Here is a 24,643-nt window from a genome sequence, read left to right as displayed (position 1 = left end):
GCCACCGAATCATAGAAAGGGAAGGATTGCAAGGGGGCTCTGAGGGTCATCAGGTCTGACCCATTGCAAGGTGGAAATCCCCATTTAAGAATCCCTGACAGAGGGCCATGGAGGGATGACAGGCCTGGGGGAGGGAGCCCCACCCCACCCCCTGGTGGGACCCTGCCCACCTTGTCCTGGGTGCCTCTCAGACCTCTATCTGCAGGAGTGGCAAAGGGGGGGGAGAAAGGGGGGCAGGCACCTGAAGAAGCGGCCTTGCAAGAGCCCTTCCCCAGCAAGCTATGGGGGTCACAGTACAGGAAGGGGGGCAGCTGCGAAGATGCAGGGCTGACCAGCTCACCCCATCCCTCCAAGTGGCTGCCATTGTACTCTAGGGCATGAGGGACGGGGGGGGGGACGGGGGACTGGCTGGCTGCTCAGCCCCAGTGGGCAAATGGTGGGACAGGCCCTTTCCCTCCCCAGGAAACAGGCCCCCTTTCTTCCTGAAAGCAAAGGTGGAGGTGGGGGACATGCTGAGAGGCTTCTGGGAGGAGGAGGGCAGGGGGCTCTGGCTGCCCTCTGGCTGTGGGGCGGTTGCCCAAGGCTCTGACTCTGTCTCCCCCTGACCTCTGGGGCCCCCAAGCAGCAGGGATTCCTCAGCCGGCGCCTGAAGAGCTCCATCAAGCGCACCAAGAGCCAGCCCAAGCTGGACCGGACCAGCAGCTTCCGCCAAATGCTGCCCCGCTTCCGCAGCGCCGACCATGACAGGTGAGGGGATGACGACGGCAACGAAGAGGGCCGAGAGGTAGAGGCTGAGGGGCAGGTGGGGAGGCAGGTTGGGGTGCCCCTTCCCTTGCAGGTGGACGCCAGGCCCCGTCTCCCTCCCCCCAAACCCTTGCCCCCGGGTTGCCCTCCTCTGCTGCACGCTCTCCACCCCCGTCCCCCAGATCCACTCCCCACGGCGGTGGCTGTGCTTGGCTGCCTCCCTGGGAGGCTCATCCCTGGGTCCCCGCGTGTATTTTTAGCCTCCTCCCAGCCCCAGTCCCCCCCCCCTCTGACGGCAGCCCCGACACGCTCGGGCTCTCTCTCTCGCTCTCCCTCCGCTTACGCCGCTCGGCTAAAAATATCCTCCTGGGGGCGGCAGCTCCGAGCAGAAATGCCACCGGGGAAGGGAGGGGGGGCCTCCCTTGCGAGAGGAGCCAGCTCACAGGCCTTCGCTTGCGCCCGCTGCCCACGAGGGGAGCCCCAGCGGGGTCCTCTGAGAGGGCTGGGGGGGGCAGCTCTGTCCTCGGACCGGAGACACGGAGTCGGTGGGGGACCCCTTTGCCCCCCACCTGCGTCTCTCCCTCCCAGAGGCTTCCTTGGATAAGAGAGAAGAAGGAGCTGTGGGGCGCCCCCCACCCCAGGAACCTCCTCTTCCTCCCCCCACCCCCGTGTCCGGGGCTGACGCTGCTCACCTCTCCTCTGACACTGGTCTCCATCTCTCTCTCTCTCTCTCTCTCTCTCTCTCTCTCTCTCTCTCTCTCTCTCTCTCTCTCTTTCTTTCTCTCCTCCGCCTTGACCCCGTTCCAGGCTGGGACCCCCCTGGCAGCTGCAGAAATGTCCCCCTGGGGGGCAGACGCCAGGTACCCCGCCTGAGGGTGGGCTTTGCCGCCCCAGCCGCCACCGGCACCTCCCCCCTGCCCCCTCACTCCCCCTCCCCACCCCATAGGAGCAGCCTCACCTGCGCCCCCCTCCTTCAGGTTCCCTGGCCCCCCTGCCCCCCTGGCCCCGCCTCCCTCTGCTCCCCCTGCACTCCGGACGCGGCCTCCGCACCCCCGCCTGCCCCCCACCCACCCCCTTCCCGCCTGACCTGTCCCTTTGCCCCCTCGCAGGGCCCGCCTCATGCAGAGCTTCAAGGAGTCCCACTCCCACGAGTCCCTGCTCAGCCCCAGCAGCGCCGCCGAGGCCCTGGAGCTCAACCTGGACGAGGACTCCATCATCAAGCCCGTCCACAGCAGCATCCTGGGCCAGGAGTTCTGCTTTGAGGTACGTGGGGGGAGGGGGGGAGAGGAGAGGGAGGGCAGGCGGGTGCATGGGAACGTGCAGAGCGCAGGTGACCCATGCCTTTCTGCCGCTCCCCTCCCAGGTCACCACGTCTTCGGGCACCAAGTGCTTTGCCTGCCGATCGGCCGCTGAGCGGGACAAGTGGATCGAGAACCTGCAGAGGGCCGTCAAGCCCAACAAGGTAGGCCCCACAAAACCCACCCACCCCCATTGGCCCTTGGCTGCCCCCTGTCGCTTGCCAACCCTCGCCAGCTCCTGCTGAAAGTCAGGGCCTCTTCCCTGTCCCTGATCTCTCCCCCCACCCCAAAGCTCTCAGGTTGGCAGGGAGCCAGTCAGCCGCCACTTCCTCCCGCTGAGGTCACTTCCTTTGCCCCTGCTTCGCTCTGGGATGGGGGTCATAGAATCCTAGAGTTGGAAGAGACCCCAAGGGCCATCCAGTCCAACCCCCTGCCAAGCAGGAAACACCATCAAAGCATTCTTGACATATGCCTGTCAAGCCTCTGCTTAAAGACCTCCAAAGAAGGAGACTCCACCACACTCCTTAGCAGCAAATTCCACTGCCAAACAGCTCTTACTGTCAGGGTCCTCCCCTTGCTTTGCCCCATGGCGCTACAAATGACAGGGGGACCCTCCCGCTATTCCCAGAAACTGAGATTGAGAGGGAGACGGGCTGTCCATCAGCAGTAGCCTTCTCCTCCTCTGTGAATCTGTCTTCTCCTCTTTCAAAGCCATCCACAAGAGCTATTTGAGAGCGGAATGGAGGTTTCAAAGCAGAGGTTGCACGGCCATCTGCCCTGGATGCTTTAGCTGAGATTCCTGCATTGCAGGGGGTTGGACTAGATGACCCTTGGGGGGCCCTTCCAACTCTGTGGGAGCCAGAGTCAACTGGGCCGTCTTTCTGTTAAGTTTCATACATCTCTCTCTCTGGGCTCTTCCACACTTCTGTTTGTCCAAGTGCTTTTGCCTTTGCCCCGCTGCTTTCCCCCAGAAAACTTACTCTTGAGCGCTAAATCAGAATAGAATCATAGAATCCTAGAGTTGGAAGAGACCACAAGGGCCATCCAGTCCAACCCCCTGCCAAGCAGGAAACACCATCAAAGCATTCTTGACATATGCCTGTCAAGCCTCTGCTTAAAGACCTCCAAAGAAGGAGACTCCACCCCACTCCTTGGTAGCAAATTCCACTGTCGAACAGCTCTTACTGTCAGGAAGTTCTTCCTAATGTTGAGGTGGAACAAACAAAACAAAATAGGCAACAAACCATGGAAAAGTTGGTGGCTTGTTTGTTCCATTTCATGGGGGAAAGCGGCTAGGCAAAGAGAGTTGTGGGTGAGGCCTCCCTGTCTCGCTCTCGCTCTCGCTCTCTCCTGCCCTGAACTGGGCCACTTCTAGCAGCAGCGCCTGTCACTTCTTGGTTAGACTGGTAAGCTGAAGTGGCAGCTTTTTCCAGGTCAGGCCACTCTGCAACGAGGAGCCAGTCCTCCTCCTCCTCCTCCTCCTCCTCCTCCTCCTCCTCCTCCTCTCCTGGGGTTGGAAAAGGGTCTTTTTTCCCGGCTTTCCTCCCCATTTTCAGTTCTGGGTCCAGGCTTCAGGTATCTTGGCTGGCAAGATGGGGGGTTTGTTGTTGTGAACTGAGAGCCGCAGGTTCCTCTGGGACGCGAGAGCGAACCAAGGACTCTCCTTCCTTGGAGGTTTACAAGCAGAGGCCAAGTGATGCTTTCGTTGAGATTCCTCCAATGCAGAGGGTTGGACTAGATGACCCCGGGGTCCCTTCTGACTCCATGATTCCGTGAAAGGGCTCTTTCACTTCCGGTGCTGGTGTCAGCCGTTGGCCTCTTCCCAGGAAGTGTCCCACCATGAAATGTTCCCCTTCTTCTCTTTTCCTTATTTGTATTCATTAGATTTATATCCTGCCCTTCATCACAAGATCTCAGGGCGGTTGCAGGGTAAGATGTCGGCCATGAGGTCATCTCCAGGAACAGGACTCTGGCCGGCTACCTCACAGCATTGGATTAGGCCTTAAATTACCAAGTCTGAGGATTTCTTTTGGTTGAGTCCCATCAGGGGAAAAGGCAGGGGATAGATAGATAGATAGATAGATACCGTATTTCTCTCTCCGTGAGGCACACCAGACCTTAAGGCCTATTTCCTGGGAAGGAAAAGGGCCTGTCCCACCACTGGCCCACTGGGGCCGAGCAGCCAGCCCCCCCCCCGGTCCCTCATGCCCTAGAGTACAATGGCAGCCACTTGGAGGGATGGGGTGAGCTGGTCAGCCCTGCATCTTCACAGCTGCCCCCCTTCCTGTACTGTGACCCCATATCTTGCGGGGGGAGGGCTCTTGCAAGGCCGCTTCTTCAGGTGCCTGCCCCCCTTTCTCCCCCCCCCTCCACTGGCTCTGGCTCCAGCCCTGCCCACTTTGCCGCTCCTGCAGACAGGGGGCTGAGAGGCACCCAGGACAAGGTCTTTTAATTTCGTGAGTGCTGTCACCATCTGCAGTGATCAAGGAGCCCAAGAAAGTAAAATCTCTCACTGCCTCCATTTCTTCCCCTTCTATTTGCCAGGAGGTGATGGGACCAGTGGCCATGATCTTGGTTTGTTTGATGTTGAGCTTCAGACCATATTTTGCGCTCTCCTCTTTCACCCTCATTAAAAGGTTCTTTAATTCCTCCTCGCTTTCTGCCATCAAGGTTGTGTCATCTGCATATCTGAGGTTGTTGATATTTCTTCCGGCAATCTTAATTCCGGCTTGGGATTCATCTAGTCAAGCCTTTTGCATGATGAATTCTGCATATAAGTTAAATAAGCAGGGAGACAATATACAACCTTGTCGTACTCCTTTCCCAATTTTGAACCAGTCAGTTGTTCCATATCTAGTTCTAACTGTAGCTTCTTGTCCCACATAGAGATTTCTCAGGAGACAGATGAGGTGATCAGGCACTCCCATTTCTTTAAGAACTTGCCATAGTTTGCTGTGGTCGACACAGTCAAAGGCTTTTGCATAGTCAATGAAGCAGAAGTAGACGTTTTTCTGGAACTCTCTAGCTTTCTCCATAATCCAGCGCATGTTTGCTATTTGGTCTCTGGTTCCTCTGCCCCTTCGAAATCCAGCTTGCACTTCTGGGAGTTCTCGGTCCACATACTGCCTAAGCCTGCCTTGTAGAATTTTAAGCATAACCTTGCTAGCGTGTGAAATGAGCGCAATTGTGCGGTAGTTGGAGCATTCTTTGGCACTGCCCTTCTTTGGGATTGGGATGTAGACTGATCTTCTCCAATCCTCTGGCCATTGCTGAGTTTTCCAAACTTGCTGGCATATTAGGTGTAGCACCTTAACAGCATCATCTTTTAAAATTTTAAATAGTTCAGCTGGAATATCATCACTTCCACTGGCCTTGTTATTAGCAGTGCTTTCTAAGGCCCATTTGACTTCACTCTCCAAGATGTCTGGCTCAAGGTCAGCAACCACACTACCTGGGGTGTACGAGACCTCCATATCTTTCTGGTATAATTCCTCTGTGTATTCTTGCCCCCTCTTCTTGATGTCTTCTGCTTCTGTTAGGTCCTTACCACTTTTGTCCTTGATTATGGTAATCTTTGTACGAAGTGTTCCTTTCATATCTCCAATTTTCTTGAACAGGTCTCTGGTTTCCCCCATTCTGTTGTTTCAAGAAAACGAACCTCATGGAGTCATAGAATTTTAGTGTTGGAAGAGTCCTCTAGTTCAACCGCTGGCAGCCCATAAGTATCTCTGAAAGGGTTTGCATGCCCAGATACTCCCCCTGCCCGGCACTCCTTTCTTGGTGGGGAAAGAGTGCTGGAGCAGAAGGCAATAGGCCCACATCCTGAACCACGCGGGGCAGTCCTGGTAGGATTCCACACCTGTCCAACTGTGTAAAGGTGACCTCCTGGCATGGTCCTCGCAACCAGAATGTGGTGGATTTTGGTAAGCAGGTTTCGTGGTCGCACCTCTTCGAAATTGGCTTGCACCGTTCCCAGAAAGCACCCCAGTTCTGTCGTGTTGGCTGGTGCTTTCTGCTCTCCGAGAGTGTGTTCCCTTTCCTGAGCATAGCTTTTGTCCCACGATGGGAGTTTATTTGTCCCAAGAAACCTGTACTGCGCCCGTCAAAAGCGCCTTTCTTCTTGTTTTTCTTGAGCCCAGAGTCCCGGATCCGCTTCGGGGGCGGCAGCGCCGGTGTTTTCTCAGGGTCTCCCATTCATGTACCGTAGATTAGGCTGTCATCCACGGTGACAGGGACTCCTTTCATGTCCCTAAGGAGCTCAGTCATCTTCCTTTGAAAAGCCTCGGGAGCACGTGGGATTCCAAACCGAACCTCCCGCCAGGCGTGACGAGCGCTGTCAGCGTAGGGCTCTGGCTTGTATCGGGCGTTTGCCAGAAGCTGCTTGGAGAGCCGCGTGGAGGAAACGCTTGGGCTCCAGCCGCTAGTGGGAGCTGATCCTCTGGCACTGGGGTGGCACATTCTTCCCCGACAAGACGTTTAAGGGTCTTGGCAGATGCACATCCCCCCTGTTGGGGTTGTTACACGCCAGGCAAGAGGTTGGGAGGTCTCCTTTCTCGCTGCATTTCCACCTTGTGGAGCCAGGGATTCTGTGGGGTGCTTGTGCCCTCCGGAGTTTGGCACCTGGCCGTAAAACAAGACCCCCAACATCATCTGACACCTGCTGGTATAGGGTGGTATATTTGTTGTTGTTTAGTCGTTTAGTCGTGTCCGACTCTTCGTGACCCCACGGACCATAGCACGCCAGGCACTCCTGTCTTGCACTGCCTCCCGCAGTTTGGTCAAACTCATGTTCGTAGCTTCGAGAACACTGTCCAACCATCTTGTCCTCTGTCGTCCCCTTCTCCTTGTGCCCTCCATCTTTCCCAACATCAAGGTCTTTTCCAAGGATTCTTCTCTTCTCATGAGGTGGCCAAAGTATTGGAGCCTCAGCTTCAGGATCTGTCCTTCCAGTGAGCACTCAGGACTGATTTCCTTAAGAATGGAGAGGTTTGATCTTCTTGCAGTCCATGGGACTCTCAAGAGTCTCCTCCAGCACCATAATTCAAAAGCATCAACTCTTCGGCGATCAGCCTTCTTGATGGTCCAGCTCTCACTTCCATACATCACTACTGGGAAAACCATAGCTTTAACTATACGGACCTTTGTCGGCAAGGTGATGTCTCTGCTTTTTAAGATGCTGTCTAGGTTTGTCATTGCTTTTCTCCCAAGAAGCAGGCGTCTTTTAATTTCGTGACTGCTGTCACCATCTGCAGTGATCAAGGAGCCCAAGAAAGTAAAATCTCTCACTGCCTCCATTTTTTCCCCTTCGATTTGCCAGGAGGTGATGGGACCAGTGGCCATGATCTTGGCTTTTTTGATGTTGAGCTTCAGACCATATTTTGCGCTCTCCTCTTTCACCCTCATTAAAAGGTTCTTTAATTCCTCCTCGCTTTCTGCCATCAAGGTTGTGTCATCTGCATATCTGAGGTTGTTGATATTTCTTCCCGCAATCTTAATTCCAGCTTGGGATTCATCCAGTCCAGCCTTTCGCATGATGAATTCTGCATATAAGTTAAATAATCAGAGAGACAATATACAACCTTGTCGTTCTCCTTTCCCAATTTGAACCAATCAGTGGTATATAAATTCAATAAATCCTCTTCCTCATCTATCATATCTTTCTGTTTCTGTCAGAGAACGTAGGATTGGAGAAAGGTGCCTCCTTCCGAGTCTGGGCGTTGGTCTCTTTGACGCAGTATCCTATATCCTCCAGAAAGGCAACCAGCTTGCCCTGGCTGCCGGTGTAGTTTTGCACCTTCTCAGGCAGGAAGGCAAACATAGTGCAGGTGTGGCAGGTCACTGCAGCAGGTCCCTCGCCCTCCATGTCTCTTGGTCCTCTGCACACCCTGAGACAGCACTCTGGGCCTTCTTCCCCTCCAAACACCCTCAGAAATGCCCCGGTTTACAAGTTCTGATCACAAGGTCTCAGAAGCTGCAAGATCAGCTAAGCAGAATTGCTGCTGGCTGCTAGCTCCTTCCACAAGCCACCCCCCAGCTCTTTATTCTCTGTATTCTGCTCTGGTCAGACCTCACCTGGAGTATTGTGTCAAGTTCTGGGCACCACAGTTCAAGAAGGATACTGACAAGCTGGAACGTGTCCAGAAGAGGGCAACCAAAATGGTCAAAGGCCTGGAAACGATGCCTTATGAGGAACGGCTTAGGGAGCTGGGTATGTTTAGCCTGGAGAAGAGAAGGTTAAGGGGTGATATGATAGCCATGTTCAAATATCTGAAAGGATGTCATATAGAGGAGGGTGAAAGGTTGTTTTCTGCTGCTCCAGAGAAGCGGACACGGAGCAGTGGATTCAAGCTACAAGAAAGAAGATTCCACCTAAACATTAGTAAGAACTTCCTGACAGTAAGAGCTGTTCGGCAGTGGAATTTGCTGCCAAGGAGTGTGGTGGAGTCTCCTTCTTTGGAGGTCTTTAAGCAGAGGCTTGACAGGCATATGTCAAGAATGCTTTGATGGTGTTTCCTGCTTGGCAGGGGGTTGGACTGGATGGCCCTTGTGGTCTCTTCCAACTCTATTATTCTATGATTCTCTTCATTTGGACAAGACTTCCATTTTTGGGAGGAATCCTTCTTCTTGCCTCCAATAGCTTCTTTGATTCTGCTCTTTAACGGTGCTGGTGTCCTCTTGGCCCTCAGATCAGGAACATGCAGCTCCCCAACATTCTGATCTGACCCCTTTACTGTTGCCTCTCAACTTTCTTTTCTCAATCCCCTCTTTTTGGGGACTCTTTTTTATTTCAAAGTCAAATGTGGCAAGCATTGGATTTTCTTGTCGATTGTCCATTTAGAGCGCTGTGTTCACCATTCCCAGTGAATTCAGTAACACTTACGGTACATACAGTACCAGGTCCTGGGCATCACTCGGGGGGGGGGGATGTCCCAAGTTGCTTGCCTAGACTAAAAAGTCCTGTCCCTTGTGGCTGTTCCTCAGAAAGGAGTCAGTTCCAGCTGACAAGCTAGAATAAATCACGGACAATTAGCTTTGCAAATAAATTAAGATTTTTTAACCACCGAGTTTCAGAAGTTGCAGCAAGCAAGTCTCCTACTACAGTGGACACTCGGATTGCGAACGTGATCCATGCGGGAGGCATGTTTGTAACTCGCAGCGCCGCGTCTGTGCACACGCGGGTTGTGATTTGGCGCTTCTGTGCATGTGTGAGCGCCGAAACCTGGAAGTAACCCATTCCGGTACTTCCAGGTTCGGCACGGTGCGCAACCCGAAAATGCACAACCTGAAGCGTCTGCAACCCGAGGTATGACTGTATTGGCAGTACGATAAAGAAGAAATGAAAAGTACTACACTTGGGCAGAAAAAATGAAAGGCACAAATACAGGATGGGTGACACCTGGCTTGAGAGCAGTACATGTGAAAAGGATCTAGGAGTCTTGGTGGACCACAGACTTGACATGAGTCAGCAGTGTGATGCAGCAGCTAAAAAAGCCAATGCAATTCTGGGCTGCATCAATAGGAGTATAGCATCTAGATCAAGGGAAGTAATAGTACCACTGTATTCTGCTCTGGTCAGACCTCACCTGGAGTACTGTGTCCAGTTCTGGGCACCACAGTTCAAGAAGGATATTGACAAGCTGGAACGTGTCCAGAGGAGGGCAACCAAAATGGTCAAAGGCCTGGAAACGATGTGTTTTGGTCTGAAACCCCAAGGGGGATTTAACCGCCGGCCCCTGGGGTCTCTGCCTGCCCCCCTACCACTTGCCTGACCCCCGCTCTCTCTCTCTCCCCTGCCCAGGACAACAGCCGCCGTGTGGACAACGTCCTGAAGCTGTGGATCATTGAGGCGCGGGACCTGCCCCCCAAGAAGCGCTACTACTGCGAGCTGTGCCTGGACGACATGCTGTACGCGCGGACCACCAGCAAGGTGCGGACAGACAACGTCTTCTGGGGGGAGCACTTTGAGTTCAACAACCTGCCGGCGGTGCGGACCATCCGGCTGCACCTCTACAAGGACACGGACAAGAAGCGGAAGAAGGACAAGAGCAACTACGTGGGCATGGTCAGCATCCCCATCGCCAGCGTGACGGGCAGGCACTTTGCCGAGCAGTGGTACCCGCTCAGCCAGCCCAGCGCCAGCAAGAGCAAGTCGGGCTGCTGCCCGGCCGTCCGCGTCAAGAGCCGCTTCCAGACGATGAGCATCCTCCCCATGGAGCTCTACAAGGAGTTTGCCGAGTACGTCACCAACAACTACCGCATGCTCTGCGCCGTCCTGGAGCCCGTCCTCAGCGTCAAGAGCAAGGAGGAGGTGGCCTGCGCCCTGGTCCACATTCTCCAGAGCACCGGGAAGGCCAAGGTACCCCCCCCAAGGGGGTTGGGTGGGGAGGGAGGGGTCGGGGAGCGGGCCTCGGGCAGGGAAGGGGGGGGGTTCCATGGGCAGAGAGCCGCCTGGCCACTATAATAATAATAAGAAGAAGAAGAAGAGTTTGGATTTGATATCCCGCTTTATCACTACCCAAAGGAGTCTCAAAGCAGCTAACAATCTCCTTTCCCTTCCTCCCCCACCACAAACACTCTGTGAGGTGAGTGGGGCTGAGAGACTTCAGAGAAGTGGGACTAGCCCAAGGTCACCCAGCAGCTGCAGGTGGAGGAGCGGAGGCGCGAACCCGGTTCCCCAGATTACGAGTCTACCGCTCTTAGCCACTACACCACACTAGCTCTCTAGTGTAATAATAATAATAATAATAATAATAATAATAATAATTTTTTATTTATTATTTATACCCCGCCCATTTGGCCGGGTCTCCCCAGCCACTCTGGGCGGCTTCCAACAGAAGAATAAAACACAATATCTATTAAACATTAAAAGCAGGGCTGCCTTCAGATGTCTTCTAAAAGTCTGGCAGTTGTTTTCCTCTTTGACATCTGTTGGGAGGGCGTTCCACAGGGCAGGCGCCACCACCGAGAAGGCCCTCTGCCTGGTTCCCTGCAACTTGGCTCCTCGCAACGAGCGCCCCTCCCCCCTCTGCCTCTCTCCTGGCAGGACTTCCTGTCCGACATGGCCATGACGGAGGTGGACCGCTTTATGGACCGCGAGCACCTCATCTTCCGGGAGAACACGCTGGCCACCAAAGCCATAGAGGAGTATCTCAAGCTGATTGGACAAAAATACCTCAAAGATGCAATTGGTGAGCAGGGGGCGGGTGGGTTGGGAGGAGTGGGGGACAGGAGGGGAGGAAGTGTCCTTCCATTCAGGCTGTAAGTCACCCTGGGGTGTTCTCCTGAGGCGGGCAGGCCTGAGCTGTGGGCGCATCCACACAGCCCTGGACGCTTGTGGAGGAGGAGGAGGGGGGGCCTCCAACTGGACCTGCCCCCATGGGTGGGGCATGTGGGCATGGAGGTGCTGCTGGCCGGCCCCAGGCTCCTGACTGCTCCACCTGCCCCGTCTCCCCGCAGGTGAGTTCATCCGGGCCCTGTACGAGTCAGAGGAGAACTGCGAGGTGGACCCCATGAAGTGCTCGGCCTCCACCTTGGCAGACCACCAAGCCAACCTGCGCATGTGCTGCGAGTTGGCCCTTTGCAAGGTCGTCAACTCTCATTGGTCAGTGCCGGGAGCGGGCAGGGCTGGTGGGTGGGTGGGTGGTTTGGCGGGGGGAAGTAGGGGGTCCACGGGGGGAGGGTCGTGGTCCTGTCTGGCCGCCCGCTCACCCCTCTCCCTGCCTCCCCCCCCCGGCAGTGTGTTCCCGCGGGAGCTGAAGGAGGTCTTTGCATCCTGGAGGCTGCGCTGCGCCGAGCGGGGCAGGGAGGACATTGCCGACCGCCTGATCAGCGCCTCCCTCTTCTTGCGCTTCCTGTGCCCGGCCGTCATGTCGCCCAGCCTCTTTGGGCTCATGCAGGAGTACCCGGACGAGCAGACCTCCCGCACCCTCACCCTCATCGCCAAGGTCATCCAGAACCTGGCCAACTTCTCCAAGTGAGTCACGGGGAGGCGGGGAGGGAGGGGGGCAGCATGGACAAGCCGCGATCTGTGCAGCAGGCTCAGCAGGGCAAAGGCGTGGAAAGGGTTTGGGGTGCCCGCCCGGCCCTTGCCAGCTCAGCCCTGCCTCTGAGACACAGGGCTCTGAGGCTGCTTCCAGCACAGCTCAGCTGAGATGGGCACAGCCACCCACTAGTGGGGTGGGGGGGGGAGGGCAGGGCTAGCCTAGCTGATCTCTTTTTTTTGTGAAAAAAAATTACTGCTTGATTGTAAAAAAGAACCTCAGAACAGCTTATGAATGAAAGTTGAAAACAGCTATCTAAAACATTGAAGAAAAAATGAAGCCACAAAGAGATGAATCATAGAATCATAGAATCGTGGAGTTGGAAGAGACCACAAGGGCCATCCAGTCCAACCCCCTGCCAAGCAGGAAACACCATCAAAGCATTCTTGACATATGCCTGTCAAGCCTCTGCTTAAAGACCTCCAAAGAAGGAGACTCCACCACACTCCTTGGCAGCAAATTCCACTGCCAAACAGCTCTTACTGTCAGGAAGTTCTTCCTAATGTTGAGGTGGAATCTTCTTTCTTGAAGTTTGAATCCATTGCTCCGTGTCTGCTTCTCCCTCCTCCATATGACATCCTTTCATATATTTGAACATGGCTATCATATCACCCCTTAAACTGGGCTGGGTAGCTGGGTAGGCTGGTCTGAAGAAAAGTGCTGAAAAACAGGTGCTGAAAAGAGGACAGTGAAGTTGTCTTGCCCGAGGTCAATAGGCAGGGTGTTCCAAAGTGTGGGTGCTGAGCACCTGTGGGGCCTGGCCCCTCCCAACAGGCTTCCCACATGCACCAGCTGGAATCCCGAGGTTGCCATTTGAGGCGCTTCTTCCTGGAGGGGGGCGACACAAGGCCTTTCTGGTTTGCTCCTACTTCCAGCCCTTAACCCAGAAGGTTGGGGGTTTTTTCTTAGTGGAATGGGAGCCATCAAAGCTGCCTTCTTAATGAGTTTATATATGTGGTTCCCAGTTGTCATTCTCTTGTGGTGGCTGGGCCACGTTAGTGAAAAAGGCAACTGACACTTGCTAATAATGCTGAGAACCTCATTATCCTATGGGGACCCCCCCCCCCCTATCACTGTGCCCCCAACAATTCAGTTCCTGTAAGTGAAGCCCTCCCCTTCCAAAATAGAGCCAAGTAGACACAGATACATGTGAAAATTAACTCAACACAAGGAATTTGTACCCAAACCTTTCTAGATGCACTGCAGATTCAGGTATCCAAACATCATTTTTTTACTTCCTTGTTTGCCTTTTGCTGGTTGGCTGAGAAACGGGAAGGTTTCAGAGGCCTTTCCTGGGTTTATTTAGGCTTTGTGGGGCCAAAATTCCATGGCTGAGAACATGTTCTCATAGGAACCAATGGAAATTGTGAACTCGCTATGCCAACCTCTGCCAGCGAGTGATTTCCATGTAACGCATTGTGTTTGGTAAAGGGGACCTGCGTGCCTCTACAGTGGTGCCTCGCTAGACGAATTTAATTCGTTCCAGGGGTCAATTCGTATAACGAAAAATTCCTCTAGCGAATCCCATAGGAATGCCTTGAATTTTTTTTTTTGCCCATAGGAACACATTAATTGAATTTCAATGCATTCCTATGGGAAACCACGATTCGCTAGATGAATTTTCCGTGAAACGAATCCATCTAGCAACCTCCGCTCGAAAAATATCTTCGTTAAGCGAAAAATTCGTCTTACAGGGCATTCGTCTAGCGAGGCACCACTGTGCTGTTAATGTGTTAAAACAGTGACCCCCCTCCACTTTTCCATCCCCGAAAGGCCGGGGTCAGCCATGGGTGAGAGGGGCAAAGAATGCCTTTGACGAAGGTCAATCTCAGTTTTACAATGACCAACTAATAATAATGGGCGACTTCAGTGGAGTGATATCATTAGAACATGATAAAATGAGCAAATGTGGCCAAGCTATAGAAGGGAAACTTAAAAGAGACCTTGTTCAAAATGGTGTAATCGATGGACTTAACAGAGATACAAAAATCGTGCAAAACACGAGTTCACATATTACTCCCGTTCGAAAATGGTCAAAGGCCTGGAAACGATGCCTTATGAGGAACGGCTTAGGGAGCTGGCTATGTTTAGCCTGGAGAAGAGAAGGTTAAGGGGTGATATGATAGCCATGCTCAAATATATAAAAGGATGTCATATAGAGGGAGAAAGGTTGTTTTCTGCTGCTCCAGAGAAGCAGACACGGAGCAATGGATTCAAACTACAAGAAAGAAGATTCCACCTAAACATTAGGAAGAACTTCCTGACAGTAAGAGCTGTTCGGCAGTGGAATTTGCTGCCAAGGAGTGTGGTGGAGTCTCCTTCTTTGGAGGTCTTTAAGCAGAGGCTTGACAGGCATATGTCAAGAATGCTTTGATGGTGTTTCCTGCTTGGCAGGGGGTTGGACTGGATGACCCTTGTGGTATCTTCCAATTCTACGATTCTATGATTCTGTGAATGGACCCCACTCCAGAATAGATATGGTTTGGCTATCTAAAGAACTTACAACAGGAATAAAAAATGTAGACTCTACAGGATCATAATCCAATGGAAAGGTTTTGATTTATTAAAATAACACTTCAAGATTGATGCTAGTAAAGGGGGTTATTTATTCAACAAAATTCACACTAGAAGAAGAAAAGAGAAGAAAAACAAAAATGAATGTTAATCTATGGAAAAAGATGGACAGAAAAACCAGGAGACTCAACCATCAAAAGACAACTGAAAGTACTTCAGACACAATTCATGATGACAATGCAAAGTGGAGCAAAGAATTATAAAGCACTCAAGCAGAAACAATTTGAATCGGCAAATAAAGCTGGGAAAACTACTAGCATGGCAATTGAAAAAAAGTGAAGAAATTTAAACACCATAAACAAGATTGCAGCCGAAGATTGAATAATCTACAACCTAAAATGCATTAATCAGGAATTTCAGAAATATTACGCCTAACATAAATTAATAGAATTTGCTGAACTAGCGAGCATGACAACTAAGATAAGGAATATAGATGGAAAGAGAGATATTTCGAGTGGAACCGATTGTCAGTTCCAGTGGAACTACAGTATATACGGCCACGTCACTAGAATAAAAAGGAATACCTGGGAAGACTGGATTCGTTCCCCTTCCGCTCTCCTTCTGCTCACTTGGCTTGGGACAAGTCTGCAGCCTTTAAGACATGCGCCAGAGCTCGGACAGTGTTGTAAATGCCGTAAGTGTCTTGAAAAAGGCTTCTTGCAAGTCGAGTTAAGTTTGCGATCCGCAGTTGACAAAATAAGGGACCAGGAAGGGAAGGGAAAAGGGATGGGAATGCAAAGGAGATTCAACAAACCAAATAATCTATCTAGGATGTCAATGAAAGAGAGGCTGGCAAATGGGATTTGATAGGATGGAAAACGTACGTATAATATAAACCTCTTGGCCGCTTTGATGGAGACAGTGTTCCCGGCCGACTTCCCTGCCCCAAGGAAGCTGCTGCTTCCTACCTGAATCTCAGGTGGACCTTTGTTCTAAGCACGGCTTTGGCTCCTCCTGGTTAATGCTGCTTGCTGTTCTATTTATTAACATGCCTTTTCTTGTTTTAATAGCTTTTTATTTTACCGGTTGCTTTTGCCTGGGGGAAGGGTCAGTACCCTAAAGGGCAGGATAATTATGATTTTAAATAAACCTATTGAATAAATCACTTTCGTTGCAATTCCTGCATTGTAGGGGATTAGGCTAGCTGAACCTTGAGGCTCCTTCCAACTCTACAATTCTATTATATCAATAATAATAATAATAATAATAATAATAATAATAATAATAATAATGCAAACCAGCAGCACCAGGGACAATAAAATGGGCAGCAGTTGACCCAAGGACCCCCCCTCTGTTGATGTTGAATGGTACAGGAGGCTTGTAGGCTTCTCGGTTGCCTCCTCCTGCCCCCCCCAGCGCCCTGCCCTGCCTGGCCCTCTGGCTGTGTCATTCTGCCCCAGTTGTGGTTGTATACCTGAAGGAGCGTCTCCACCCCCATCGTTCAGCCCGGACACTGAGATCCAGCGCCGAGGGCCTTCTGGCGGTTCCCTCATTGTGAGAAGTGAGGTTACAGGGAACCAGGCAGAGAGAGGGCCTTCTCGGTAGTGGCGCCCGCCCTGTGGAACACCCTCCCAGCAGATGTCAAGGCAATAAGCAACTATTTTACTTTTAAAAGACAACTTTGATGCTGTAATGTTTTTAATATTTGGTTGGAAGCTGCCAGAGGGGCTGGGGAAACCCAGCCAGATGGGTGGGGTATAAATAAATTATTATTATTATTATTATTATTAGCTGGCCCTGCACGCGTTGCTGTGCGTTAGTCTGTGAAATGGAGGGTAATAGCCCCCCTTCAGATACCCCTGAGCCTCAGAGTCCTCCTGAGTCGAGGCGAGATACTGTGGAGAGGGCAGGTTTCATCCCTGTGTCTCCCCCCCCCCTGTTCTGACCCATTATGTATCCCTGCCCTCTATTGCCCCCCCCCACCTCCACTTGGCCTAGTCTGGAAAGCGGCCTAGTCTGACTGATAATGGCCGCCTTGGTGGTTTCATTCAGTTGCTTGGTTGATGATGTCATTTGGTTTGTGGGTGTGGCTTAGATTTCACAGGAAGGGAGGGGGTGGAGGAGGGTACTACGCCACTTGAGGGCGCTGTTTGACTTGGTGGAAAACCAGATCTACACCTGCCCAGGTGTGTGATTTGAGGGATTTCTGACCCCAACAACGCTTGGGGAGTGGCCTGGATCGTTGTGTCAAAATTTCAGGACGATCGGTCAAGCGGTTACGGAGAAAAGTGTAGAACGCAGTTTCACGATTTTTACATTTATATATATATATAGAGAGAGAGATTATTATTATTATTGCAAACTGGCTTCAAGGGCAGTTCCGTGTCTGACCCATGGCTGTAGCCTAGTCTACTCTGAACAACACCGGGGGTGATAAATTGAGAGCAGGCAGGAGTTGCTCCACAGACACCCCTCCTTGATGGTTCAAGGGGGGGGGGGTCCTCAAGGGCTGCCTTCTCCCTCCCCTCCCCTCCCCTCCCCCTGTGCCCTCAGGTTTGGGAGCAAAGAGGAGTACATGGCCTTCATGAACGAGTTCCTGGAGCTGGAATGGTCCAGCATGCAGCAGTTCCTGTACGAGATCTCCAACCTGGACACCCTCACCAACAGCAGCAGCTTTGAGGGCTACATCGACCTGGGCCGGGAGCTCTCCACCCTCCACGCCCTCCTCTGGGAGGTCATGCCTCAGCTCAGCAAGGTGCGGGCCCCACCCAGGGGGAGGGGGAGGGGGTGCGGGGGGCCCCGGGGCTTCTCCTCCTCCTCCTCCCCCCTCTCTGACCCCCGGCCTGCCCCTCTTCCCCCGCCAGGAAGCCCTCATCAAGCTGGGGCCCCTGCCCCGCCTCCTCAACGACATCAGCCTCGCTCTCAGGAACCCCCACATCCAGCGCCAGCCCAGCCACCAGGGCGAGCGACTTCAGGCCAAGCCCGTCATCCTCCGGGGACCCTCCACCGACATGCAGTCCACCTACATGATGCGGGACCTCAACAGGTCAGGCCGGCTGCACGGGGTGGGAGGGGGCTGCCAGGATTGGCTAGGAAAGCCCAGGGCGGGGTGGGAAGGGGCCCTACGGGTCTCTAGCCTGACTTTCCCTCTTCCCCAACAGCTCTGTCGACATGCAGCCTTACATGATGCGAGGCATGAACAGGTGAGTCTGGCCAGGCCCCAAGAGGTAGGCGCGCCTGGGCTCCCCCCACCACACAAAGGATTAAAGTCCAGAGGGCAAGGGGGGGCTTTTCTCCCCCGGAGGTGGCTGCTCCACCGTTCGCGGGCTGCCCCATGTTGCGGCAACGCCCCTCCCCTTTGTGACTGGCTGTGCCCCCTTCCAGGGCTCCTGGACCCACCCTCCATCCCTGCCCCCCCCGGCTCCCTCCAGGAAGCATGAGAGAGGCAGGGAGGAGACAGGGGCAGTGGGCACTCCCCAGGTCAGTGGGGCGGCAGCTGCTGCTGCTGCCGCCCTCTTTCCTGCAGAGGGGCCTTAACCCGCCCACCATAGCTGCCAAGTACCCCGTTTTCCCCGGGAAACCCCCGTTTTTACTTACCTTTTCCCGGTGGTCCCCCGTATCACTTCGTCTCCCACTTTTCTCCGTTATTTTCTCCTGTCGGCGGCCATTTTTTTTCGTTCCAATTTGCCCTTCTATGGGCACCAAAAATGGCCGACTCCGGCTTCAAAAGTCGCATCTACGCATGCCCGGAAGTGCATAGACGTGACTTCCTGTGTCGGCGGCGGCCATTTTTTGTGCCCATAGCTGGGCGGAGTGACACCGGAAGTTACGTCGACATACTTCCTGACATGCGTAGAAGTGACTTTTGAAGGTGGCGACGGCCATTTTTGTTGCCCATAGAAGGGCAAAGCGACACCGGAAGTTACGTTGACGCAACTTCCGGTGTCACACGGCTGCCGATCCCGGATTCTGCAGTCTGGGACTTGGAAGGTAAGCCCCCCCCCTTGCTCTCCCCCCTGCAGCTCCATGGACATGACCCGCCTGCCATCGCCCACCAAGGGCGAGAAGGGGGGCTCCAAGGACATGTTCTTTGTGGCCCGCCCCCCGCTGGCCCGCTCCTCCCCGGCCTACTGCACCAGCAGCTCCGACATCACCGAGCCGGACCAGAAGGTGCTGAGCGTCAACAAGAGCGTCTCCATGCTGGACCTCCAAGACAGCCGCATGAACAGCATCTCCAACCTCCACAGCGCCGGCGACCTGCTCAACAGCAGCCAGGCCTCCATCACCGCCGGGCTGGGCCTCCGCCACAGCCGCCTCTCGCAGGGCAGCGGCTCCAGCATCGCCGCCGGCCTGCGCCTCAGCCAGATGGGCGTCACCGCCGACGGGGGCGGCGGGGGCACCTCCTCCTCGGCGGCCCAGCAGCTCAGGATCCCCCTCTCCTTCCAGAACCCCCTCTTCCACATGGCCTCTGACGGGCCGGCCGGCGGCGGCCCCCTCCACAGCCACGCCCACCCGCACCGGCCGGCGGAGGGGAACCCGGACGCCTTCGCCCCCTTCCACGGCTACAGCAAGAGCGAAGACCTCTCGGCCAGCAAGCACATCATCCACAGCCACAGCTACAGCGACGAGTTCACGCGCCAGGGCTCCGAGTTCACCAAGCGCCAGCTCTCCTTGCAGGAGAACCTGCAGAACATGCTCTCGCCCCCCCAGATCACCATCGGGCCCCAGCAGCCCCAGCGCGCAGCCCCTCCGCAGCCCCAGGGCCAGCGGGGCAAGTCCCAGCAGCTGACCGTCTCCTCCGCCCAGAAGCCCCGGCCCTCCAGCGGGAACCTCCTGCAGCCCGAGCCCACCTACGGCCAGGCGCGCCCCCGCCAGCAGTCCGTCAACAAGGAGACCCCCTCCGCCCTCAAGCCATCCATCACCAAGCAGGTGAGCAGGGCGGGGCGGGTGGCTCACGCCGAGCAGAAACAGCCTCCCTTGAAAACACGCCCCCCCCCGCCAGCCCCTTTTCCCAGGCTTTAAAGGTCCAATGAAAACCAGGTGGAATCTAGTGGATTTAGAGGTACAGTGGTGCCTCGCTAGACGAGTTTAATTCGTTCCATGGGTCTTTTCTTATAACGAAAAATTCATCTAGCGAATCCCATAGGAATGCATTGAAATTTTTTTTTAATTTTTTTTTGCCCATAGGAACGCATTAATTGAATTTCAATGCATTCCTATGGGAAACCGCGATTCGCTAGACGAATTTTTCATAAAACGCATTCATCTAGCGAGGCAACCTCCGCTCGAAAAATCCTTTCGTTAAGCGGAAATTTCGTTAAGCAGGGCATTCGTTAAGCGAGGCACCACTGTAATGGACAAGCCAGAGGCCCTTTTAAGAGTGTGCTGTTATTTATTACTATTATTTATGAGATTGATATACTGCCTTTCATCACAAGATCTCAGGGCGATTCACAAGATTGATTACTCTCGCAAGCATTTATTCATTGCATTTATTCTGCAAGGAGCCCCAGAATGCAGGCATGGTTCTCCCTCCCAACAACCCTGCGAGGCAGGCTAGGCTGAGAGCCAATCCCTGTTCCAAGGCCACCCATTGAGCTTCGGGGCGGAGCGGGATTTTAACCGAGGTCTCTCCCGGGTCCTATCCTGACACTGTGACCATTCTTATCCTTGCCTCAAGTCTTCTTCTGTGTGTGTCTGATTTGCCTTTCCTGTTATTCTATGTGATGGTAAAGGTAAAGGGACCCCTGACCATTAGGTCCAGTCGTGACCGACTCTGGGGTTGCGCGCTCATCTCACATTATTGGCCGAGGGAGCCGGCGTATAGCTTCCAGGTCATGTGGCCAGCATGACAAAGCCGCTTCTGGCAAACCAGAGCAGCACATGGAAACACTGTTTACCTTCCCGCTGTAGCGGTACCTATTTATCTACTTGCACTTTGACGTGCTTTCAAACTGCTAGGTTGGCAGGAGCTGGGACTGAGCAACGGGAGCTCACCCCGTCGCGGGGATTCGAACCGCCAACCTTCTGATCGGCAAGCCCTAGGCTCAGTGGTTTAACCCACAGCGCCACCCATGTCCTAATAATAATAACAATAGTGTTAAAGTTTTTTGGGGGGGGGGTCCATTCCTTTAGCTTCCTTTCCCCTCAGGTCTTTCTCTAAAACTTGGGTGTTTAGTTTTTTCTTTTCCCTGGCCCCGCTTGCCAGCACAAGGCTTTCTCTCGAGGGGCTCCCACCCAGAGGATGCAGCAATGCAGAGAGAGAGCTTCCGGTCCGGAGGGTCCTCTTGGCTCCTTCCCTCCTGTGCTATTAGCTGGCAGGATTTGTGAATGAGGGGAGGACGGCACGGATAACAGTCTTGCGTCGGTCTCTGCATGAGAGAGGAAAGAGGCAATCCCAGTCAAGTCAGAAATGCTCCTGCAGAGTAGTTCATTGCTTGCCACGAGTGCAATTCCCCTTGCCAGCAAGCAGGATCTCCCTTAAGACAGTGTTTCTCAACCAGTGTGCCTCCAGATGTTTTGGGACTACAACTCCCATCATCCCTAGCTAGCAAGACCAGTGGTCAGGAATGATGGGAGTTGTAGTCCCCAAACATCTGGAGGCACACTGGTTGAGAAACACTGCCTTAAGAGATCAGCCGGGTGCGGTCATTGTCGTTTGGTGGGAGCCGCCATTTTTTGTTCGCTTTGAGCGGGAGAGAAGTCTGCTTTCAGCCCCTAGGACAGGGAGATCATACAAGATCTCAAGATCGTTCTCTCCCCTTGCAGTACACTTGATTGTTCTCTCTCGGTGGTTTTTTAAGTTTTATTTTGCTCCACCTGTAATGCACTGTGATCACTCCTATCTGTCTTGGGAGACAATGGAGGAGTGCTGCCTTTTGAACGGAAGTTTGCAGTGACTGCTGTGGCCGTAGAAACTGATAGGGGAAGAGACATGTTCAGTTGCAGCTGGGGCAGGTGAAGCCGTCCGGCTGTGCTTCTGCAGGTGCCCCATGGCATTTCTTCTCTCTGAGCTCCTCACAGCGGTCATTCCTCCTCTGGTCACGGCTGTCGGTCTCCTGGCACTGCAGTCGTCTGCAAGGGATTCCCGCAAGGCGGGGTCGACGTTGCCAGCCTTCATCTCACATTTGCAGACATCTCTGTGCAGGCGGTAGACGTAAGTGTGATAGTCAGTTTGGGTCTTAAAGGAGAGGAGAGCCCTAAGTTGGGAGGGGTGGCTAATACCCCAGAGGACAGGATCACACTTCAAAATGACCTGAACAGATTAGACAACTGGGCCAAAGCAAACAAGATGAATTTTAACAGGGAGAAATGTAAAGTACTACATTGGGCAAAAAAAAATGAAAGGCACAAATACAGGATGGGTGACACCTGGCTTGAGAGCAGTACAGGTGAAAAGGACCTAGGAGTCTTGGGAGACCACAAACTTGACATGAGTCAGCAGTGTGATGCAGCAGCTAAAAAAGCCAATGCAATTCTGGGCTGCATCAATAGGAGTATAGCATCTAGATCTAGGGAAGTACAATAGTACCACTGTATTCTGCTCTGGTCAGACCTCACCTGGAGTACTGTGTCCAGTTCTGGGCACCTCAGTTCAAGAAGGATACTGACAAGCTGGAACGTGTCCAGAAGAGGGCAACCAAAATGGTCAAAGGCCTGGAAACGATGCGCACTCATCTCACATTATTGGCCGAGGGAGCCGGCGTACAGCTTCCAGGTCATGTGGCCAGCATGACTAAGCCGCTTCTGGCAAACCAGAGCAGCACATGGAAACGCCGTTTACCTTCCTGCCAGAGCGGTACCTATTTATCTACTTGCATTTTTTGACGTGCTTTCGAACTGCTAGGTTGGCAGGAGCTGGGACCGAGCAACGGGAGCTCACCCCGTCGCAGGGATTCGAACTGCCGACCTTCTGATCAGCAAGCCCTAGGCTCACTGGTTCAACCACAACGCCACCTGGGTCCCCAGAGATATATGTATATATATATATATATATATATATATATATATATATATATATATATAGGTACCCTGCCCTCCCCAGCTGGAGCTGGGCTCAGAGCAGCTAACATCAGATAAGTTATACAGCATGCAGGATCAAAACTAGGGGTGGGGGCAAAACAGGGGAAGAGAAAGGGAAGGAAGGAGGGAGGGAGGGAAGAGAGAGAAGGAAGGAAGAAAGGAAGAAAGGAAGGGGAGGGTGAGAGAGAGAGGAAAGGGAGGGAGAGAGAGAGAGAGAGAGAGAAAGGAAGAAATAAAGAGGGGGGAAGGAAAGATGGAAGGAAGGAAGGATGGAGCTCCCATCTGCCCCCCCCCCCCAGCTCAGGCTGCTCCTCCCCCCTCCCACGTTCCTGTCGCTGTCTGCAGCCGCGGAGGGGGCGAAAACAGCCCGATTTCCATAACTCGCAGCGACTTTTCCCCTTCAGTTTTCAGAGGGGAAAAGTGCAGGTTCTGGTCCATAAAATACGGCAAAAAATTTTTACTTTGGGGGGGGTCCCCCCGCGTACGCCCATGACAACATGCATAAAAACAAGCAATCAGTTGATTAAAATGCATCCCTGCAGTGGGGGGGGGGAGAGAAAGTATTTGATCCCCTGCTAAATTTGCCCGTTTGCCCTCTGACGAAGAAATGACCATTCCATAATTTTAATGGTAGGTTTATTGTAGCTGTGAGAGACAGAATAACAACAGGAAAAACCCCAGAAACCCAGAAGGCAAAAGTCAGAGATTGATGTGCATTATAAGGTGAAGTATTTGATTATAAGTATTTGATCCCCTATCAACCAGCCAGATGTCAGGCTAGCTGGTATCTTCACTGTATGTAACGAGCTGAGATTAGAAGAAGAAAATTCACCTTGGGGCAAGCAGATTTTTATTCTGAAAGTGTGGCCCAGAGGAAAAGGTTTGAGAAGCGTCGCTCTCCAGAGGATGGATTGAAACTGGCCTCCTGCAAAAACGACAGGAGGGGCTTGTCCTCTTTCCTCGTTTTGTGGAGCGTCTCTTCTAGCTACGGAAAAGGAATAGTTTCCTCTCTTTTCTCTCAGGATTCAATTCATTGGCCCCTGGAGCAGCAGAAAACAACCTTTCTCCCTCCTCTATATAAAAGGATGTCAAATAGAGGAGGGAGAAAGGTTGTTTTCTGCTGCTCCAGAGAAGCGGACACGGAGCAATGGATTCAAACTTCAAGAAAGAAGATTCCACCTAAACATTAGGAAGAACTTCCTGACAGTAAGAGCTGTTCGGCAGTGGAATTTGCTACCAAGGAGTGTGGTGGAGTCTCCTTTGGAGGTCTTTAAGCAGAGGCTTGACAGGCATATGTCAAGAATGCTTTGATGGTGTTTCCTGCTTGGCAGGGGGTTGGACTGGATGGCCCTTGTGGTCTCTTCCAACTCTACGATTCTATGATTCTATGAAATTTGCTCGGCAGAGTACAGTTTTTGGTCCGTTATGGGGAGCTTGCCGGTGAGGGGAGAGGCAACCTCGGGGCTGGGCTGGTTTCCCCCGCCTGCAGATGCCACTTACCAAACGCAATGTGTTACCCAGATATGGTTTGTTAGGTGAGCATTTGCGTTGCGAGTTCACAATTTCCACTCGCATAACAAAGGAACAAATCCTACTGATTCTTGTGGGGAAATGTCTGCCGTCTTCCTGACCACGGACTCTGTGGTGCGTCTAGGGAGGTTTCGGTACTAAAAGCCTCATGTTCGGATAACTGAATTTTTGCTTGGTGAATGTTTGTAAAGTGCGACCTGTGTCCATAATACATTTCCTTTTGTTTCTTTTCTTTTTTGGTAGCAATTTATTGATTTTCCCAAAATAACAGAACAACAACAGAAAAGAAAAAATCATAAACAATTAAGCCATCATGTTTTGGTTGACTTCCCTCCATGCTTTTTCACATCTACATGCAGCCGCTGGGAGAGATTATCAGGGGGTGTGGGCTGGGTGTTCATCAGTATGCGGATGATACCCAGCTCTACCTCTCTTTCAAATCAGAACCAGTGAAGGCGGTGAAGGTCCTGTGTGAGTGTCTGGAGGCGGTTGGAG

The 24,643-nt window shown here is 53.0% G+C and overlaps 1 protein-coding gene across 13 annotated transcripts in view; it reads left to right on the top strand.

Annotated features, from left to right (window-relative positions):
- Window positions 1–24,643, top strand: part of SYNGAP1 (synaptic Ras GTPase activating protein 1) — a 60,455-nt gene that overhangs the window by 25,403 nt on the left and 10,409 nt on the right. For 7 of the 13 annotated variants that reach the window (XR_015948575.1, XM_060271096.2, XM_088664307.1 and 4 more), the window contains 11 exons: window positions 623–747; window positions 1,854–2,007; window positions 2,108–2,206; window positions 9,841–10,398; window positions 11,086–11,230; window positions 11,499–11,643; window positions 11,779–12,015; window positions 17,150–17,351; window positions 17,461–17,642; window positions 17,758–17,799; window positions 18,619–19,525. Coding sequence is in view for 12 of the 13 variants with exons in the window: in XM_060271096.2 (XP_060127079.1) it covers window positions 623–747; window positions 1,854–2,007; window positions 2,108–2,206; window positions 9,841–10,398; window positions 11,086–11,230; window positions 11,499–11,643; window positions 11,779–12,015; window positions 17,150–17,351; window positions 17,461–17,642; window positions 17,758–17,799; window positions 18,619–19,525 (2,796 nt within the window). In the remaining variant the exon portion in view is untranslated. The remainder of the gene's footprint in view (window positions 1–622; window positions 748–1,853; window positions 2,008–2,107; window positions 2,207–9,840; window positions 10,399–11,085; window positions 11,231–11,498; window positions 11,644–11,778; window positions 12,016–17,149; window positions 17,352–17,460; window positions 17,643–17,757; window positions 17,800–18,618; window positions 19,526–24,643) is intronic. The other 6 variants (XM_060271098.2, XM_088664312.1, XM_088664308.1 and 3 more) reach the window with 2 other exon arrangements.

Source organism: Zootoca vivipara, chromosome 2 (assembly GCF_965207765.1).
Source record: "Zootoca vivipara chromosome 2, rZooViv2.hap1.1, whole genome shotgun sequence".
Lineage (NCBI taxonomy): Eukaryota > Metazoa > Chordata > Lepidosauria > Squamata > Lacertidae > Zootoca > Zootoca vivipara.
Note: the sequence above shows the minus strand (reverse complement) of the source record. Positions and strands in the feature narration are given on the sequence as shown.